Source organism: Mustela nigripes, chromosome 12, assembly GCF_022355385.1.
Source record: "Mustela nigripes isolate SB6536 chromosome 12, MUSNIG.SB6536, whole genome shotgun sequence".
In the NCBI taxonomy this organism is placed as follows: domain Eukaryota; kingdom Metazoa; phylum Chordata; class Mammalia; order Carnivora; family Mustelidae; genus Mustela; species Mustela nigripes.
In genome coordinates, this window is record NC_081568.1 from 86,166,511 (window position 1) to 86,188,544 (window position 22,034).

Sequence of the window (22,034 nt, forward strand, 5' to 3'; positions counted from 1 at the left end):
TTCTTTATATGTAAAATATGGATGTTATATTAAATTTTATTCAGATTCTCTGAGCACTGATATTCTGTGAGATTATTGAAAAGGTACAAGACCTTTGTTGCAGGCTCAAGTTGAAAGTTGAGTAGGTATGAATGGAATAACAAATACGTAAAAGAGATAATTGGTTTTTTAAAGATTTTATTTATTTATTTGACACAGAGAGTGAGGTCACAAGTAGGCAGAGAGGCAGGTGGGGGGTGGGGGGAGAAGCACGTCCCGCTGAGCAGAGAGCCAGATGTGGGGCTCTATCCCAGGACCCTGAGATCATGATCTGAGCCAATGGCAGAGGCTTAACCCACTGAGCCACCCAGGTGCCCCTTAAAGGTGCCCCTTATTTATTTATTTGAAGAGAGATAATTATTAAAAAACTAATACAGACAGACCAATACAATATATGTAGCTGTATAAGAAACAAACTTTGAAATAGTTAAGTCAAATGCATCAGCTGTGACTATGATTTTCATATTTGTCTGACTGGAGAAAAGTCATTGGTCCCTGCTAATGATTTTTTTTTTTTCTTAGACTCTCTGTGCCTAAGATGGAGGTATTCTCTTAAAAATTGGAAAGAAAACAGAATTGCCATATTATTTATTTCATTTACTTAGATCCTAGTTAAGAGCTTTTAAAAAAGTGGTCTTTCTGTTACTATAGAACACAATGCCCCTTTCACACTGAAATATGTGTTGAGGTTGATGACTGGCATACACCTGAGAGGTAATATCAACAGGTAAATACACTGTAAAATGTAAGGTGGGGATAAGATAGCTCAGTTGTTCAAAGCAAAAAACGTAATGTGGGGGCACCTGGGAAGCTCAGTGGGGTAAAGCCTCTGCTTTCCTTTCAGGTCATGATCCCAGGGTCCTGGGATTGAGCCCTGCCTCAGACTCTCTGCTCAGCAGGGAGCCTGCCCCCCCCCCCCCCGCCTCTGTCTACTTGTGATCTCTGTCAAATAAATAAATAAAATCTTAAAAAAAAATGAGTAGCTAAGAATATGATAGACTGTGGGAATATTAAAGAAAACCAGGATAAATATTGCTTTTACTTTTAGTTTACATTTTTAGCAGTTTTTTATTTTAGTTTCTGAGCTAGACACCCTTCTGCAAATTTCCAGCTTGGAGAACCTCTGACAAAGTTTAAAGCAGTTGCACAGTTCATTCTAAATCTTAATTAACACAGTTTTTTGGGCTTTAATCTTAGTTGCTCATTTTCAGAAAGATTGAAAGCATAGAGTAAAAGAGTGTGTTTATGTGTCTCGAGGACTTTTTATAATGGATATGGATGGTGTTTTCTTGCACACAGTGTAAATGGTAGTATCCTACTGGGTGAAGCTCTAAATTAAATTTACCTATTTCCCTACCTTTTCAGATTGTTAAAGGAGATGGGCTGGCAAGAAGACAGTGAGAATGATGAAACATGTGCTCCCTTAACTGAGGATGAAATGAGAGAATTCCAAGTTATTAGTGAACAGGTGAGAAGACCTGTATCATACAAGTTCACTTTACATTGCCTTTCCTTAATCAGAACAACATATTAAGCATTTTTTAAGGGAAGGGGGGTTTTATACCTTTCTATTTGGGAATTTATTAGACACCACAATATATGTTGGAATTGCCTTTGTTTTAAACCAGTCTGCAGTGCTTAGGAATTAATATAAATAATATGTCTGTGATTTGTCATGTTTCTGACTTTTTTTGTTTAAATATGTGGGGATAAGTAAAAAGCATCAGTAGCTTTCCAAGTATTGCTTCATCTTTTATCCTTTTCCTTGCATAAGAATATTTCAAGTTCTGAAACATCTTTTTGTTTCCAGTCTCCTTTTTGAAAGAGTATTAGGAAATGTTTGATAGAATTGGAATTGCTGGACCATGTGGTCATCTGTGTTTAACTTTTTGAGGAACCACCCATAACCATTTTTCCACAGAAGCTGCACCATTTTATATACCCACCAGTGATGCTCAAGAATTTATCTTACCTTACCTTACCTTACCTTACCTTACCTTACCTTATCTGTTTGATAGGAGCTATACTAATGATTGCCAAGTAGGTATCTCACTGTGGTTTTAATTTGCACTTCAGTATTGGTTAATAGTGATGTTGAGAATCTTTGCTTGTACTTACTGGCCATTTGTGTACCTCTTTGGAGAAATATGTATTCAGGTACTTTGACCATTTTTAATCAGGTTCTTGTGGAGTTGTGGTATTTCTTTATATATTGTGGATTTTAACTCCTGTTTCTACATGATTTACAAATACTTTTTCACATTCCATAAATAGTCTTTTTACTCTCTTGATTATATTCTTTGATGCATAAAAGTTTTAAATTTTTGATGGGGTCCTGTTTATCGATTTTATTCCTTAGTTCCCCCTACTTTCACTGTCTTATTACAGAAATCCATACCACACTGAATGTCCTGAATCTTTTTTCCCCTGTGTTTTCATTTTTTTTTTAAGATTTTATTTATTTATTTGATAGGCAGAGAGAGAAAGGAGGAAGCTGGCTCCTCGCTAAGCAGAGAGCCCGATGTGGGGCTCGATCCCAGGACCCTGAGATCATGACCTGAACTGAAGGCAGAGGCTTTAACCCACTGAGCCACCCAGGCGCTCCTCCCCTGTCGTTTCTTAAATCTGTGATAGATAGTTTTGATTCTTAGGTTTAAGTCTTTGATCCATTTGTGTTAGTTTTGTTTGTGTTGTAAGGATCTGCCTTCATTCTTGTGGATGTATCTGTCAAAACTTTGTCAAAAATCATTTGAGTATGCAGTTTCTTCTTGAAGAATACAGATTTCAGTTGCATGAGTCTACTTAGATGCCGATATTTTCCAGTACTGTACATGTATTATCTCTTACAATCGTCTTAACATTTTCACTTTTTACCTTTAAGAATGCTGTATATAATAAATATAACATAGAAAATATATATTAATTGCTTTCTGTTATCTATAAGGCTTCCTAGTCAACAGCAGACTGTTAGTAGTTAAATTTGGGGGAAGTCCAAAGTAATGCATGGATTTTTGACTGCATGGAGTGAAGGGGGCATGTTGGTGCCCCTAACCCTTGTATTGTTAAGGGATCAACCATAAATGAAAGGGTTTATTTCTGGGTTTTGTATTCCACTGGTCTTTTCTGTGTGATTTATTTTTTTATTTTTTATTTTTATTTTTTTGGCCAGTACCACATTGTCTTGATGACTTCACCTCTGAAATAAGTTTAGAAACCAGGAAGAATGAAAGTTCCAATTTAGTTGTTGTTGTCGTTATTGTTTGTTTGTTTGTTTGTTTTTTTAAAGATTTTATTTATTTGACAGACAGACATCACAAGTAGGCAGAGAAGCAGGCAGAGAGAGAGGAGGAAGCAGTTTCCCTGCTGAGCAGAGAGCCGATTCGGGGCTCGATCCCAGCTGGGATCATGACCTGAGCTGAAGGCAGAGGCTTTAACCCACTGAGCCACCCAGGCGCCCCTTAGTTGTTGTTTTTAAAGATTATTTTGGCTATTTGGAAACCCTTGAGATTCCATATGAATTTTAGGATTGGTTTTTCTACTTCTGCAGAAAATACCTTTGAGATTTTGGTAGGGATTGCATTTATTCTGTGGATTGCTTTGGATGTAATAGTCACAGTCCAGGAGTATGGACTGTCTTTACATATGTTGGTGTTCTTTAAGTATTTGCAGCAGTGATTTATAGTTTGCATTGTAGAAATTTTTGGCCTTTTTTGGTTGTTTATTCCTTATATTTATTTCTAAGTGTTTATTCTTTTAATACAGTGGTAAATAGAATTGTTTTCTTCTTTCCTTTTCGGATTATTCATTGTTAAGGAAGCACAACTGACTTTTGTGTGTTGATCATAAGTGTGCAACTTTGCTATATTTGTTCTTAATATGTGGAATCTTCAGAGTGTTCTACGTATTAAGGTCATGTCATCTGTGAACAGATAATTTTACTTCTTCTCCCATTTTACATTTCTTCCCAGATTAAATTTTATATTCAGAAGTTCTTAGTGCCTCATGTTATTTTTCATAACATGGTTGTGAAGTTAATGATGTGTAGTAGTTTTAAGGGGTCTTTTTTTTTTTTTTTTGGTCTTGTGTTTTATACTTAATATTTTACATAAAAACGTTGACTTTAAGTGCACTGTGGGATGAGTTTTGACAGATGACAGATGTATAACAATCATCCCCCCTGGCATTCAATTCTTCTACTCCCAGCTATAGTCCTTGACAGACATTGATTTGTTTTTGTCACCATATGTCTCTGGAATGTTTCAGTAATTGAACCAAGTACTGTGTAGTTTTAGATTTGGCTGCTTTTATCCTTTTGAAAATCATCCATGTTTGGTGAATAGTAGTTTACTGTATGGATTTATCAGTTTGTGAATCTGTTTAAACACTGCTGAATCTGGTGAAAGCCATCAAGAGAAAGCCACCAGGTACCATTACCATAAGGTAGTAATTCCAAAGAACATCAATATTTATCTGACAAAGAGAGTTGGCTTTCACTTTCATGATAACTGGGCAGGTAGATAAAATCCTACAGAGTTATACAAAAATTTTGTGCATTCTGTATATTGGAAAGCAGTGGTATATAAGTATAATGTCCAGATTATCCTAAACTAATGACATGGATATGTTCATATTAATGAAGACATACCATTTGACAAAAGTACCTGAAAAATCATTAGGGCTTAATGCTATTTATTAAAGGATTTATATTTTAAATGTTAACAGAGGAGACTCTGATTTCAAACTCTGTTTTTTAAATTTTGCCCAAGATATTACAGACTTTTACATAGATGAGGTCCTTCATAGAGTAAAATTTTAATGTGGCTAGAGGGATTTCCATGTAAAACAGAATGTGATATCAAAATATTTAAGGTGAGAGCAGGAGAGAGTGAGTCAGTGTGTTGGAGGTATTTCTGTGTGTGTGTGTGTGTGTGTTTAAGGGATGTGAAACAGTCATTTGTACATCATGGAATAAAGGTGTAGTATAGGGTATACATTGGAAGGGTAGTTTGGAAGATCAGAATCAGATTGATTAGTTGGGAATGTAATAATCAGAGGAGGGAGAAATGATAGTAAAACACGGTCTTGATGAGACTGAGATCTGAAATAGAATCAGTAGGATTTTGAAAATTTTAAGCTCTGGACTGCTAATTGTATTGTTATAAACAAAAATACAGGAGGAGCTAGTTTTTAGGAGGCTTTTAAAAAGAACATGCTAAGTTAGATATTTGTGGGGACAGTGCAGACATTTAGAGAAAAAAATTTAGTTTTTTTTTTTTTTTTAAGTTTTATTTATTACAGAGTCCACACGATGGGGGGAGAGGGAAAGGGACAAGCAGACTCCGTGCTGCACATGGAGCCCTATAGGGGGTTCCATCCTAGCACCCTGAGATCATAACCTAAGCTGAAGTCAGATTCTTAACTGACTGAGCACCCAGGTGACCTCCCCCTTCTTTAAAATCAGTAAGTTCTGGGGCACCTGGGTGGCTCAGTGGGTTGGAGCCTCTGCCTTCCGCTTGGATCATGATTCCAGTGTCTTGGAATGGAGCCCCGCATCGGGCTCTCTGCTCAGTGGGGAGCCTGCTTTCTCCTCTCTCTCTGCCTGCCTCTCTGCCTACTTGTGATCTGTCTGTCAAATAAATAAATGAAAATCTTTTAAAAAAGTTAATAAAAAATAAAATCAGTAAGTTCTCAAGCTGATTTCGGGCTGTGGAAAGATGAGATAGCATTGATGATAAGTATGTGAAAAGCAAGGATAGAACTTTAGGGGGTGGTAAAGGTGTACCTTTAAGAAAAGGTCAGGTTGTGTTTGTACTCATCGCAGTGACTGAGAACACCAGGGGACGCATACATGCACTTTGGTTTTTCTTAGTAAAGGTGGTATGAGGTCATTTATTCAAAGTGAAGGGGAGGTAGCTTAAACTGTATAATTTAGAAAAGGAAATCTATGGAAAATAGAGAATAGGAATAGGAAGGGCAAAAGGAAAATTGAGGGCTAAGATTCTAGACTTGTTATTACTTGTTTGTGAAAGTCTGTAACAAAATTAGCTGTGATGTAAGCAGCTTTTTTTCATTTGGATCATAACCTAACACTCAAGATTTAATGATTAAAAAAAAAGAAAAGAGAAAACCTTGTAGAATGTGAAGCTTCTAGACAGGTCCAGATAGTAATAAGGGGTGGATTTGGTCTTATAGAAGGTTGTATTTAGAGATTTTGGTGTAAATTACTAGAGACTCATTTTTCATGAAAGAAACTCAAAGGACCACAGTTATTAGAGATTATAATGTTACCATTATTAATGTAACTTAGTTTTGTGTCTTTAAATTTTTCTAATTTGGACCAGCACCCCCCCCCCTAATTTGTGGTCTTTGGGCCCAGTTCTTATTTACTACCATCTAACCCCTTTAGTTCTGATTTCTCATTTTCAAAAACGGAAGACTATTTTTCCCCCAGTATTAGAATCTCTGCGGTTAAGCAAAGGCTGTATTTGATTTTGTTATTTTGTGGACATAACTTGAATACTTGCCTACTGGAATGGTTTGTATTCTACTTACTCTGTAGTGTGTGAATAAAGCAGTTTGTGGGGTGTGTTGATAGTTCAGTTTGGTCAGAATAATAATAACAGCTGAATTTTAACAGCTGCTAATTTTATTCTAGTTTGCACTGAAGGTATTTGGTACAACTTTCACTTAAAGAAATGAAAATTTGGAAAGGATTATTTAGTACCTTAACAAGTGATAGGATTATGTCCACACCTACTCTGTCTGGATTGACAATTTATGCTTTTTTCACTATGCTAATAATAAACATTAATTTTATTTATCTACTTTCTGGTTTGGTAGGTGTTAATTGTGGTTCTCTAAAAGGTAAGGATTTATTCCCAGGGAATAATTTGTTAGAACAGTTGAATCAATTACTGTATTTAACTAGTTTTCCAGAAATGAGTATCATCTGGAATTTTCAGGGTAGAAGACAATTTTTTTAATGTAGTCATGGTTACATTGAATTATTGCAGTATTCTTAATTGATAAGTAACCCCTGGAGGAGGATAGATTTATGTATTTAATATATTTATTTTTGATCTTTTAGTTACAGAAGAATGGTCTGAGGAAAAATGGTATTTTGAAAAATGGCCTGATCTGTGACTTCAAGTTTGGACCCTGGAAAAACAGCACTTTCAAACCCACTATTGAGAATGATGACACAGAGACAAGTAGCAGTGACACATCAGATGATGATGATGTGTGAAGGATTTCCTAACAGCTTTAGAAATTTTAGTGTGATACATCTCTCATACAGTTTGGGGTGAATTGTAAAAATGAAGAACTATAATTTATGTAGTAAAGTACCCCATTAGAAGATGATTTTTTTGAGGGACTTCACTATGAAGAAAACCAAGAATGTTGTGTTGGGCTGTGTTGAACATTATTTCTTTGTAAATGAATGTTGTAGAAATGAGGACTTTGGTTGATCCAACATTGACTTTCTTCATCACTGCAGCATTTCTCTGACTAGCAATGTGACGATGTAACAAATGAGATTTTCTCATTTAATAATAAAAAATTGTGTAATGTTTTGCAAAGCTTCTGTCTTAAAATGTCCAGGTCTTAAGAAAAAAGGCAGCTTACACTGTTTTGCTTGCAGAGTCATATCTCTTTCGTACAATGGAAATCCTCAAGTCCACTTTGTGCCCCCCCCACCCCCAAAAGGACAATGTAGCATGTTGGCTAAAACTGGAGCAAAGTGCACTAAAACATTAATTTCCTGAACTCAAGTGTTGTACTAGTCACCTTTTAAAAACATAAATTGCTCTTTAGCCATGTGTAGTTCGGTAAACGTTACAGGAAAGACTTTTGACACACTTTCTTCCAAATTTTAAGAGGTGATTTTCAAGAACTTTATTTGGGTATGTTTTCAGACTAGGACTTTCAGAGATGATGGAAGAGTCTTGTGGGAATACTTATTTTGATAAATTATTACACATGCAGAAAAACTGATCACACTGACTGGATCTGTCCACACATGGAAAATAAACTGGATTTTCAGAATATTGTTGTTCTCTCTAGTGTTCAAGGTTTTGGTTTCTAAACACAAAATGCTTTATTTACTTATTAAAACAAAGTTATACTTTCTTTATTAAAGATAGTGATTACTTTCTTAGTTTACAAAAAGAAAGTTATGGAAAATATTCTTTTTATTATCAAATGCTTAACAAGTTTATTAAATGAATGAATGTTGTTAAATAGTCACTTTATTTTTCACTTGCATATTTTAGAATCATTACTGTTTCATTGCTGACTGGAAGAGTAATTTAGCTCTGTATATTTGTATTTCGCTGTTTCTTGTTTTGTTTACTTGCATTTGCTTATAGCTTTCCTCATCCCATTTCTGTCCATGTTTAAATATATGCTGATTGTAAAGGGTTTAATCTCAGCAAGAATGTAGGTTTTCTATTAGATTAAGCTAATCGTCAGTTTTTTCTTTTAAATTGTATTTTCTCAGAAGGCTGCAGTGGTTTTGCTGTTTCTACCTCAAGGTCCTGCCCAAACTTCCCAGCTTTCAAGAGAAGCCAGATTTTTTGTTCACACTGAGACTGGTGGTGATGGGGAAATTAAAAACAAACAAAAACCAAAAGCACAGTTTTATCCCCACAAAAACTAAGGATGAGTTAGAATGGTTAACAAAGTATTAAATAGATCTTAAAATTACCTTTTTAAATAGATTCTTAAAATACACCACAATGCAATCTAATCATCTAGTGTGAAATGTACTGTCACGTCCCAAGTATGCTTTCACAAAACTCTGTCAGTATCACATAACGAAATGTTTGGGGGACTCTTAGATTGCACTGTTTGGTTAACAGATAAATGAAATCTATCAGATGTAAAATGTATTTGCTAACATAAGCTAAAAAGGGACCTGAGAAATGTGGTTTACATTAAAAATCTGTTTCGACTGAAGAGCTTTCAGAAAAGATTTCTTAAGAAAATTTTTCTGGCATCTTTTGCTTTACATTCAGATAAATTTTTTTTTAATCTTAATTCTTATCAGTTAAGTAATGTTTATTGTGCATTCATAGCATTGATAAGGACTGTGTTTTAGTTTACCTTTTATAAGCATGGTAAGGTACAGTGGTGTGGTTTACTCTCCTCATTAAATGATAGTATCACCAAGTTTGGTTACTGAGTGGGTGGATCCATACAAAGTATTTCAATAGAACCATTACATCTTAGCATAATTTTAACTTGCTCTCTGAATAAGGGGTAGCTGGTAAAGAGTTTGGACCATATTGTTTGAAAGGGAGCTCATAAGTACTAGTTAAATTGGACATCTAGTGTAGAATTGTTGAACTCAAAAATAGGCCATGATGGAGGTCTGAAAAAGAAGTACTTTGGGCTGCTTCATACTCCCATTTCTCCACAGCAGGTTATTTATTTATTTATTTTTAACAGTCCACTTTACTAAAGTATAAATTAACGTAAACTACACATTTAAAGGTATCATTTGATAAACTTTGATTTGTGAAACCATCACTGCAATCAAGGTATTGAACAATACCTGTCACCCCCAGAAGTTTTTTGGTTTCCCCTTCTTTGTAATCCTTCCCTCTTATTACTACCTCCCTCCTTTCAGCACTTCCTCCCCCCTTTTTGGTATGAAATGTAATAAATGAGCAGAAATCTTATGGTAATGGGTTTAAAATAGTATTTCAAAAATTGTATCTTAATTTGCTTTATATTAAGATAAGGATTAGAATTATTTATATTTCCATAAATCTATTTCTATTAAAGTTGAAATAAATGTAGAAGTGTTAACCTGAAAATAATCAGACTGATTTGATAACACCAGATTTATATTAACTATTAAAAATTCAGTGTCTTGAAGGGCCTGATTCCTATAAACAAAAACTTTAAAATCCTTTGTTAGTGTTTATTTTGTACTGTTGTTAGAATATGGTTATATGAACATATCTTAAATTTAGGAATATGTCATAAATGACTTGCTTTTGATTCACAAAAAGCCATCATTAACTTGACATCACATTCTATTTGGATGCTCCATAATCTCCTACTCGTAACTTTATAAAAGATGTTTTATTAAGTGCTTTTATTTGAATCTTCTCATTTGGGTTGTGCCAACAATAATAGGGACCATTAATTCTAAGAAAGAGCCTGCTTGTGGTGGAAACCAGAACTTTTCTCTGAAGTACTGGAGAAGTATTTGGTAAAGAGTATGTCATCTCTTTTTTCTGAATGTAAATTGAGTGAGAACCAAAAGCATCTCTTTACCAGCAACAGGACATAAAGTGGAACAAAAGCCTTGAAATAAGTGAGTGTCCAAGGTTTGGTATTGCAAGTTGCTTTTCCAAGGCCTCAAGTCCCCATCAGAATTTTGAAGTCTGGTGGGTGCCAGCGATACAAAGCCCAGATAATAGCTCAGGTAACAAAAAGCAACAAGTGGTGAAGTTAAATCAGTAGTGCATACTTCAGGCTAAGTAGGCACAGAGAAGAGGACTTTACTGAAATTACGTTCTGGAGTGGAGATGAGGGAATCGCGTGTCTGATAGGGGAAAGTGGTAAAATCAGTGTACTAAATCTGAACCCAGAGGGTGCCTGGGTGGCTCAGTGGGTTAAGCCGCTGCCTTCAGCTCAGGTCATGATCCCAGGGTCCTGGGATCGAGTCCCACATCGGACTCTGCTCAGCGGGGAGCCTGCTTCCCTCCCTCTCTCTCTCTCTGCCTGCCTCTCTACTTGTGATCTCTTTCTGTAAAATAAATAAATAAAATCTTAAAAAAAAAATCTGAACCCAGAAACTAGAGACCAGAAACCCCTTTCAGCTAGTGAAGCTGCAAGGTGATAATGCAGTTAACATACACCAGAGGTGCCGCATGGACTAGAAATCCATAGAATTAGGAATAAGTTGCTGCGGTTAGGACTGAGAACTCTATTGTACCTAATGAGAGGCAGGGCTAAACCGCTTCTAACTGGATCTGAAGTTCAAAATGCCTGCTTTATCCAATATGGGTAAGAAGGGATCTGATCGAAGGTGGAGGATAAGTAAGTGTACATATGAAGCCTACACTAGTTCACATTTTAAATATGACCAATGACTAGTATTTCTTGAATCTGTGACTTCTCAGGTTAATTCATAAATAGACTAAAATGAGGATCTGCTAGGCCAGGCTCTGCTGAAAATACAAAGAATAAAAACCCCTGTGCTGAAGTTGATCACAGCCTGGTAGGAAAACCTTGGCAAATTAGTTTTCAAGTATGTGTAATGTATAGGGTTAGTGTAGGGCAGGGTCAGAGGGCTAAGATAGGCTTTCCAGAAGACATCATAGCTTTTTTTTTTTTTTTTTTTTTAAGATCTTATTTTACAGAGATCACAAGTAGAGAGGCAGGCAGAGAGAGAGGAGGAAGCAGGCTCTCCACGGAGCAGAGAGCCCAATGTTGGGCTCAATCCCAGGACTCTGGGATCGTGACCTATACCGAAGGCAAAGGCTTTAACCCACTGAGCCACCCAGGCGCCCCTCATAGCTTGGTTTTAACGAATGAACAGTTTACTAAGGCACAGAGGGCAGAAGGGAATCTTAGGCAAAGGAATTGGCCTGTGCAAGGGCATCCTACTGCCAAAGACGTTCAGGAAACCTTAAGGAGTTAAGTATAAGTATAGGAGCAGGAGAAGGAGGTAAGGCTGTAAGGGACCAGATCACCAAGAACCTAGTTGACCATGCTGACCAAACTTTGATTTTACCCTGCAGGCAGGGAGGAAACTTCAGACATTAAAACTGGACCGCCAGACTCAGTGTTCCTTCTGTTTAGCTTGAAAAATCCTTGAACGTGATTGCTTAAAACTGCAGGGACAGGGGGCATTTGGCTGGCTCAGTTGGATGCATGCATCTCTTGATCTTGGGGTCTTGAGTTTGAGTCCCACATTGGGTATAAAGATTACTAATAGAAATAATAAAACCCCACAGCAACAGGTGGAAGTGTTAACTTGTGAATGCCTCATTCCAGGTGTGACTTTAGTTGAAGAGTTGAGTAGGTAAAGGAGTGTGTGTTCGCAATGAAAGAGGCAAACTGTTGCTGGTATGTTAGGGGTAAGTGGCCTGCTTTAGAGAAATTCCCCAAGGCAGTCCATCAGTAATACCTTCCATAATGACTTAAGAAAAATGAGGTTCTAAGAAGTAATTTTTCTCTTTTATAAGTAAGCCTTTTTTTCTGTGTCCAAAGTAAATCTGAAAGTTTACTAAAAACAATTTTGGGAAATTGCCATAAACATAATGTAGTGTTAGTGAATGAGGAAACCTGAAGATAAAAAGGTGTGGCCCTTCCTCAAGAAACATGATTATTTAACCTATATTAATGTTTGTCTATATAACAGTCCAGGGAAAGTAAGTCTTGGATTCTTTGCACAGATAGCTAGGCACATTCCAGAATACCTGAAAAAAAAATTTTATTTTTCAAAAATTTGTTTGAATAGTCATTTCTAAAAATATACTGAATTTACATTTAAAATGTATTCAAACTCTTCATGGTTCATGCACTTTTGTATGCTTTATTTCACAATTGAGAGGAAAGAAGGGATTCTACAACTTTTTAAACAGTCACCTCAAAGACTAAGAAGAGCTACTGTCAAAGATAATTAAACATATATCTTGACTTAGGAGGACCAAAAGTATTCTAAAAATGCTTAAAGCAATGGCAGCATCACCAAAATCATTCACACATTGAGCATCTGCCTTCTCAGTGCCTAGCATTGTCCCACATGTTTGTGAATACAGAGTCTACCAATGTGACTACTCTGAAGGGAACATTAGTCTTTTGGATGGTACAGTTCCACTGTGTCTGTCTGCTAAGACATAAAAATCACACTTTCTTTTCTAAGATGTGACATTAGTGAAAAAAATTGAGAGTAATATCAGTTGTTTGCCATGAGGTTTAGCTATTGATTTGGTGGAGAAGAGATCTACAGGAATTCCAGTTGCTAACTGACAAATTTTCAAGCTGTTCTTTTTGACTTGGAGGTAATTATGAAGAGAGGTTAGATTCTTCTGGAATGTCTCTCATTGCAGGCTGAGTGGCTGCTGAGGGGTATTTGTCTTGCTCTAGATTAGCATAGGCGTTCTTGGGTCTCAGAAGGTCTGCTGATCAATTGCTTTGAATCCAGGATTCTGGGCCAGCTTTCTGGCCAGGCTATTCTGAGCAATGGATTTTTGTGTGTGTGTGCAAGACTGCCCAAAAGATAAGGCACGTAGAGAGCAGGTAGAAAAGCTGTTTTCAAGTATTTAAAGTATTATTAGGAAAAGAGATTAATTGGTTAGTTTTTGTGTGATGTTGTTTGGATTACCTAACTTGTATGTGCTTCGATTTCCTTCCCACTTGGGGCTCTCTGCTGGGCAGGGAGCCTGCACCTTCCTCTCTCTCTCTACTTGTGAGCTCTCTCGGTGAAATTAATAAAATCTTAAAAAAATACATGTAAAGTCTTTATGGGAGTTTGACACACAGTCCACTCAGCAATATTAGTTTTTGTTATTTTTCTGTGTATGTCAATGGAAAGAACTCTAGCAAGATAATTTTCTAAATGTGTATTTCATGGATAAACATATATTTACCAAGAAGTTTAAAACATATTCTTCTAGAACCTTAGACCATTTGCTGGAGTGAAGTGAAAGCGTGAGTACTCCCCATTTGTATAAGCTGAAACTCAAGAAGGTAGTAATCTGCCCAGAGTCTTCCTGTGAGTATGTGAGTACACTGGTACTTGAATGAGGTCTAAGTTTCTAAGTTGATGTGCTTTTTACTATATCAGGCTACCCTAATAAGAGGACTAGGGCCAATACAAGGGTGTTGGAGGATGCAGAGTTCAGTCACTAAATGAAAAATCTTTTACTAGAGTTCTTAAAAATGGCTTGTAAATGGAAGTGAGCAGTAGCAGTATTCAAACAAGAGCTTGGTGACCAGTTTTCATAGATACTGTGAAGGACTTCTTACATTTGGGAGAATCTTGCCCTAGATGATTGTATGGTCCTTTTGACTTAGATTATATGGTCTTAAATAAATTTATTAGTTAATACTTTTAAAAACTTTCATTATTTTTCATTGTGACTCATCTCAAAGTCATAAATAACGTAAGCTGCTCTGACTTAGATGTATTGTGTAATTTATTTGCCTTATACTTCCTGATGGCAAAATCTGGGTAACATGATCTGGTATATTTAGCCTTAGGTATATGTCCCATTGCATCACAGACATTGCATGTCTGTTGAAAAGACATATACTCAAGGGTTGAAATCTAGTAGAATCAGTAACTTTCACTGCTTTAGCAGAACATTCTTAAGCGAATCTGTTGCTCCCCCCTCCTCCTTACTGTTAGGTAAGGATTCTGGGCCAGCTTTCTGGCCAGGCTATTCTGAGCAATGGGATTTTAAAAATTGAATAATTACTGGTATTTAAAAAATTAAATAATTACTAATACTCTTCAGTGTCACCATCTTGATTCATAGTGAAGTACCTGTAGTTTACCCATTTCTTTTGTACCATCAGTGCAAATGTTTAACACAAGTGTTGCAGTATAAATTCTGTGATTCAGAAAGTTATCCAACACTTTGACTGCTTCAGCATCGCTTGTGTTTTTTGCCAGGTATTCATAAAAAGAAGATATTCTTTGGTAATTAATTGGTGCTAATTATCAAATGAATGTAAGCAAAATAGTAAGTTTACATCTATAGATTCATCCATCTGTAAGGCAAGTACAGTCTTTTAAAAAATATTTTATTTCTAAGAGCAGGAGCGGGGGAAATGGAGAGGGAGAAGGAGAAGCAGACTCCCTGCTGAGCAGGGAGCCCAATGTGGGACTCCATCCTAGGACCCTGGGATCATGACCTGAGCCAAAGGCAGATGTTTAACCAACTGAGCCACCCAAGTGCCCTAGGCAAGTACAGTTTTGAAGATGAGCTATTAATTCAGTCTTCACGTTACAATTAAAATTTTAACTTGAGGGGCGCCTTTAACTCCCTTCTGAACCTGCTTCTCCCTCTCCCTCTGCCTGTCTCTGTCAAATGAATAAACAAATTTTTTTTTAACTTGATGAATTACCTTAACATTGGAAAATGGCACTCCTGGGACTTCTATACTGAATTTTAAGTTTTTCAGCAGTGTCAGTTGTACCAAGGCTTTAAATTAGCCTCTTAGCCTGTCAGTTGTTTTCTCCAGGCAGCACAATATGAAATATCCGAAAGAAACTTCAGTGGCCTCCATATTTCTGGCTTGGGAAAACCAGGGACCAACACGTTTTGGCTTTTTAAAGAGCTCATGACTTCGATGTTTAAAATATATGAGTTTCATATGGCTGCTTAATAAAGTACCACAAACTATGCTTTGAACAACAGAAATTTTGTTATCTCAGATTTCAGGAGCCTATTAAGTCAATGTGTTGGCAGGGCCACGCCCTCTCTGAAGTCTCTGCGGAAGGATCCTTCCTTCAGTTTTCCTAGGTTTGGGTGGTTTCTAACAATCCTTAGCATCCCTTGATTTGTGGCAATAAAACTCTTAATTCCTGCCTCAATCTTCACATGGGTGTTTTCCTGTGCTTGTCTGTATGTCTGCTTTCTTTTCTTCTGAGGACACTAGTCATCAGATTAGGGCCAAATCTAGTATGATCCATTTTAGCTGATTACATCTGCAAAGACTCTGTTTCCATAAAGGGATGTCCTCAGGTTCAGGGTAATCATGAATTTTGGGGCACACAATTTAACTCTACACTATTGCATTCCTTTTTCTTTAAACTCTTTAAACTTGGGTCTCAAATTGATGTTGCCATTTAAGTAACACTATAAAATTATTTGTAAGTGTTCTCTTGCATAAGGCACAATAAGTTAAGAACATCCATAAAGCCAAGGTGAAGATGTTTTCATCATACTTTCATTTATTTACAGCTTTGTGCAGTTTCTTTGGAGTAGATTCCTTCCTTCCATGAGTTCATTACTTTCAACATCTTTATGTGTAGATGGTGCAGCTGTGGACTGTGAAAACCAGTCTCTTAATCTCCTTATCTTAAGACAACTACCCTTAGACAAAAGAAAAATACGTAGTTAATCTTAGGATGAAATATTAAGTTACAAAATAATATTTTAGATACAAAATCTAGAAAAAGTTTCCAAGAATTTAAAAATATCATGAAATAAGATATCGAATATATCTAGTAGTGGTGTTTCCACAGAGGTGTAAGAAAACCTTGTGGGCTCCAAAATCATGATTACTGCATACTGAGCAGAGACCATAGCAAGGAGAACTGAATATAGCCAGAAAGAGCCCAGAGAACAGAGTTAATCTCTGAAAATGCACAAACTTACAGTCTAAAGCAGCTACTTTAGCCAAAGGACTCATTTATTCATTATCATGCATTCTAACAATCTGTTTATTTATCCCTCCACAGAACCAAAACCTGGGGCATAGAATCTGAAATCCGAGGCTCCCTCCGTAATTTTGTGGCTTAACCCGGTACATAGTCCATGCAGAACAGGTGTCTCCTTTTGGATACTGCAGAAGGAAGGGGGGAAGGGGAAGGGACATAGGCACACCCATATATAGAGATGGCCACACCAGGAGGCAGGTCAGAAGACAGAGTCTCAGGATAAAGGCACTTTTACTTCAATAAGGGGCTGGGAGTTGGCCAGGAGTGTTATATGGCTAGGAAGGAGTTATTTCCATGGAATTTTTCTTTTCTTTTCTTTTTTTTTTGGCAGGCTAGAGAGAGAAATGAAGGGAGCTCAGCTACACTGTGCCATCTGCAAGGTCAGTGGGGGCTGCTGTATGTCTTTCTGCTTCTAGGGTAAGGTGATCATAGGCATCATATAGGCAGCATAGCCAAAGTGGCAGGTAGCGATTAGGCCCAATAACCCTGTGAGAATTTGGGAGTGGTTTCCTCTCTCGATAAGGACAGTAGTGGAGGTGATCAGATAGAGGATGGCCACTGTGAGGGTCTGCAAGAAATCACTCCAAGGCCAGTTGATGGTTTCTATCTTGGTTTGTAGGTCACACATGTTGATGGCAAAAAAGATAGTGGCAAGGATCATCTCAACCACCAGCAGGGAGGAGGGTCCTGGTGTGGAGGTGCTGGAGCAGGTCAGAATCACCAGCCAAGATGTAATCTCGGCAAACCGAAGAACTTCTTTTCCAGTGTAGGAAAAGTTGGTGCAGGAGGAGTGGATGACAGAGGGGTAACTGTGGGGGTGCTGAGAGCTGCTGGGAATGCACCATGTGGTGGGGCGGGGCCCTTAGGGGCACAGAGAATCTCCGCACTTGCTCATGGATTCAGGGACACTGCACACCCCGAGCTCGAATCACCTTACTACCTTAGAAGTTTCTTAAAAAACACAATATACACACACATTTTATAAGTCAGCAGAGCAATAACATTATCATGTCATGAAGTGAAAAACACTACAGATGCACGAGAAAATGAAATTGATGAAAGTAAAAACGTTGGTGTTATAATGAAAATAGTGTGAACTGGACCAACCCTGAAAGAGTCTCAGAGACTCTTAGGAATCTGACCCCAAATTAGAGAAGCAATGTCAAGGACAGACTGAATATGTTTATACCAAATGACCATAATTGTGGGCCCACCACACCAGATGACAGTAATTAACACGAAACATGACATTCTCCTTTGCAGCCCGCACTAAGTCCGCTCCCACCCATTCACCAAGTCTACAGACCATATTTGATTTGTATTTATGTCCTTATTACATCTCTTTATTCTTAAAATATGAACAATGCTCAATAAAGGTTCATTGAAAAAAATTGAATTTTTTATTTCAGCAGAAAACATGAAAATATTTTTAAATCTTTGGTGCCCTCAGGTGGCACAATATTGCAAAGCAATTTAGAAAAATGCTGCATGTATTATTATTATTAGTGGCAGTAGTAGTATTTTTTAATCTTGAGCCCCGTTTGAGTTTAGGTCGCTTCCTCTATGTATTTTTTTTTTTTAAGATTTTATTTGTTGATATGTGTGACAGAGAGATCACAAGTAGGCAGAGAGGCAGGCAGAGGGGAAGCAGTCTCCCCGCTGAGCAGAGAGCCTGAAGTGGGGCTCGATTGCAGGACTCTGGGATCATGACCTGAGCCGAAGGCAGAGGCTCTAACCCACTGAGCCACCCAGGCGCCCCTCGCTTCCTCTATGTATTAATAAGTGTTTTCTTCCACTCTAAATTATCTTGCGTAAGTCAAATTATTTGGATATATTCCATCCACACCTCCTGTTGCATGTTGATACAGTTTGAAATGTCAATATTCATTACTGAGTAGTTGCTCACTACAGTTATCCACCTGACCAATCTACCATACCACACCATTTCTTGCTCTCCTGTGGCCAAGAAAAATCGAGTGGTTCACATTAGAGAGGTGAGTTGTATATTTGAGTCCTTTTTTGGGGTTGTATTCTTATGCTACTTTTGCCTTTGATTCAGTTCTTCACTACTTAACCTTCTTATGGCTGTGCATTTCTTTTGAGAGAGACATTTATTTCATATCAAGAATGTACAGAGTATTTTTGTATCTTCCTTTACATTTTTTCTTGTTATTATCTCTTCCAAAACAGATAAATTTTTTACTTTGTCAATTTGTAGGCTCGTGTGTTTCTATCCAAAGTTGCCTATTCACAGGAAACTCTTAGACAAAAGAAAATGTGGGTGCTTTTCCCAGTTATTATTAAGGAATTTGGCAAATCTGATGACATGACATGAGGTGTATTGTGTTCCTTTTACTACTAAAATTGTTAAAAATACTTTGAGATCATTCAATTACCTAATGGTTCGTGCAGTAGAAAGAACCAGGAGTGAAAAGAACCTGAAGAGAGATACTTGCTTTAAGAATGCCCAGTCCAAGTTCGATTCATTATGAAGAACCTGGAGTGTTTTTTGTGTTGTTGTTTGTTGTTTTCTTTTTGGAGATATTTACAAAAGTGATTAAAAGGAAGGTTGGAAGAATTAAAATTTTTGCCTAGGGAGAACTCTAGGGGAGAGGCATACCCAAAGTACATTTATAATATGACTACTCTTTTATTTTATTTATTTATTTTAAATATTTTTATTTATTTATTCGACAGAGATCACAAGTAGGCAGAGAGGCAGGCAGAGACAGAGGGGGAAGTGGGCTCCCCACTGTGCAGAGAGCCTGATGTGGGGCTCGATCCCAGGACTCTGAGATCACAACCTGAGCCCAAGGCAGAGGCTTAACCCATTGAGCCACCCAGGTGCCCCATGACTATTCTTCTTTAATTTAAATATGTTGTTTCGTGATATCAATAAGTACTTATGGAGAATTTAATACATATCAGCCACTGTCCCGGGCTCTGGGAACACAGATATTGAAAACGGAGTCCCATCCTTCATGAAGTTCTTCACCTAGTAAGGAGATAGTGAAGTTAAAACCAAGATAGCATTATGACCTGCATAAAGGCATTTCAGAAAATTCCCTGCAAATACGGAAAATTCTCCTTCTTATTTTGACAAGTAATTAAATGTTAGCTAGATGATGGAGGAAAGGGTGTTTCAACAGAGAGGCTAGTGTGTGATCAGTATTAGAGGAGAAATAAGTAAAGGCCACTGTAGCAGATGGAGATCTTGACAAGCAAACTAAATATCTGAGATGTTGTCCTGGATGCAATGAGGAATTACTGAAGAGAAGTCATATGAGCAGATCTATATATTTTAGAAAGATCACTTTGGCCACAGTGTAAAGAAAAGCTGGGAAGGGGGTACACTGGGAAATAGGGAGACAGTTAAAACCGTTGCAATAATACTGGCAAAGAATGGAAAAGAATTGAACTAAGGGCAAGTGTAGTGGGAATGAAATTGAAGTGTTAAAGGGAGAGAGTTGCTAGGATTTTTTTGGTAAGGGAGTCAAGAGGTCAAGGCTATCTACTCTGTGCTTGGCTTTGATGGTTGTGTCATCCCTTAAGAAAAGAAACTGAGGGGGCTCCTGGCTAGCTCAGTTGGAAGAACATGTGATGCTTGATTTTGGGATTGTGAATTTGAACCCCACAGTGGGTGTAGAGATTAAAAAAAATTAAAAAATAAAACAAATCTTTAATTAAAAAATAAAAAAAATTAAAAAAATCTTACAAAATAAAAGAAATTGAGAAGGAAGAGTGTATTTTGAGAGAAAAAGAATGTACACCTTGGATGTTGAATTTGAGGAATTCAAACGGTAATGTCTAGAAAGCAGTTATTCATACAGATTTGGAGTTCAGAAAGGGGTCACCAGAGAGAGACTAGCCAGAGAAATCTGGAGGGGGACTGATCTTGGAAGAAATGAGTGGAACTGACTCAGTTTCCTGTTTTGATGCCTTCTTGCCTGAGTCAGGACCTAGTTAGGAACAGTTAAAACACCAGTGGAAAACTTTTCTGGGTGAAGGACCATATGACAGAAAGTTAGGGGTGACTTCCAGAAGGAAATGACCCACAGAAGGAAAGCTCCAAAATCGGTCTATAAACTGTTGGACAGACTTAGGTTGGATCTGTAGGGGCTGACCTGGGGTGGGGTACTTCAGTTCATAAAGCTTTCGGTTCTTCATTTTTATCTTTATTTATTTATTTTTAAAGATTTATTTATTTATTTGAGAGAGGACATGAGCAGGGTGAGGGGCAGAGGGAGAGGGAGAGGGAGAGGGAGAGAGAGAATCCTTAAGCAGACTCCCCGATGAGGACGGAGCCCGAGTGGGGGCTTGATCCCAGGGTCCTTGAGATCATGACCTGAGATCATCACCCGAGCCAAAACCAAGGGTTTGAACCACCCAGGTGTCCCAAATTCTTCATTTTTAAAATATAAAAACTAATATTTTGCAATGTGGTTATGAGGAGTAGAAAAGTGCAAGTGTTTCACAGAATGCCTTGCCATAGAGTAGACTCTCAATAAATGACTGTTTCATTAATCAGGATTCTGCTAGTGGCAAGTGACAGAAACTGAATTCAAGCTTGTCAAGCAGAAAAGGAATTTGATCAACAGTGAGGAAGAACGGGAGTAATCAGCAACCCATTGTCACTAGATCTGGTGAGGGCTCTCTCCCCTTCCTTCCCCTTCTTTCCCACATACACCCTGCCTTGTCTCCTGAGGTTTACCCTTTATTGTCCTGTTTGTTGATAGCTTCCTCCTTTGGAAGTGGGTGTGAGTGGATGTGAAGGAGCCTGGTGCAGAGCGGTCCAGGCTGACACCCTCTGTGGTAACCTCAGAATACTTTCCAAAGATGTCCATGTCCCAATCCCACGAACCTGCAGCTATATTACCTCACATAGCAAAAGGGAATTAAGACCGCAATTGGGGGGCATTTGAGCTGCACTTTTTCTTCTTTTTTTTTCTTAAGATTTTATTTGTCAGAGAGAGGGAGAGATCACAGGCAGGGGGGAGAAGCAAGGAGAAGCAAGGAGCCCGACGTGGGGCCTGATCCCAGAACCCTGGGATCACGACCTGAGCTGAAGACAGAGGCTTTAACCCACGGAGCCATCCAGGCGCCCCTTATTTAAAAAAATTTTAAAGTAAATTCCACCCCTAATGTGGGACTTGAACTCATGATCCTGAGATCAAGAATTATATGCTCTACTCACTGAGCAGCCAGGCACCCTGAGATTTTATTTGAGTATGTGAAAATGGCTGAGGGGGGAAAAAGTTCTTTGGAATTCACAGAAAGTGTGAGATGGGAACGTTTCCTTCTGTGACATTGCCAGTGAATGTAGAACATAATTGGATAATTTAATGGTATTTTTAATAGAAATGAAACCATTCAGCTAATGAATTTGTTAGCTTACATGAAGGAGGTTCTCAGCAAAGACATGCAAGTACTTTCATACTTGTCGATAAGGGTATCACTTACCAGCAGAGGGGGCCAAAGAACTTTCCATGACCGGGAAGCTCCCTGGCTACAGAATGCTGGTCAGGATCACCTTTTCCTGCCTGATGGTGCCGCCTATACAGTGTTTAAACTTTGGTGTCCA

At 37.7% G+C, this 22,034-nt stretch overlaps 1 protein-coding gene and 1 pseudogene across 2 annotated transcripts in view; one reads left to right on the forward strand and one right to left on the reverse strand.

Moving 5' to 3' along the window:
* Positions 1–8,085, forward strand: part of GPBP1 (GC-rich promoter binding protein 1) — a 76,070-nt gene extending 67,985 nt beyond the window's left edge. For both annotated transcript variants that reach the window (XM_059417903.1, XM_059417904.1), the window contains 2 exons: positions 1,405–1,507; positions 7,127–8,085. In XM_059417903.1, coding sequence (XP_059273886.1) covers positions 1,405–1,507; positions 7,127–7,285 — 262 coding nt within the window. In that variant the 3' untranslated portion in view covers positions 7,286–8,085. The remainder of the gene's footprint in view (positions 1–1,404; positions 1,508–7,126) is intronic.
* An 8,727-nt stretch (positions 8,086–16,812) lies between these two features.
* Positions 16,813–21,297, reverse strand: LOC132027577 (proteolipid protein 2-like; annotated as a pseudogene).
* Between the last annotated feature and the right edge of the window lie 737 nt (positions 21,298–22,034).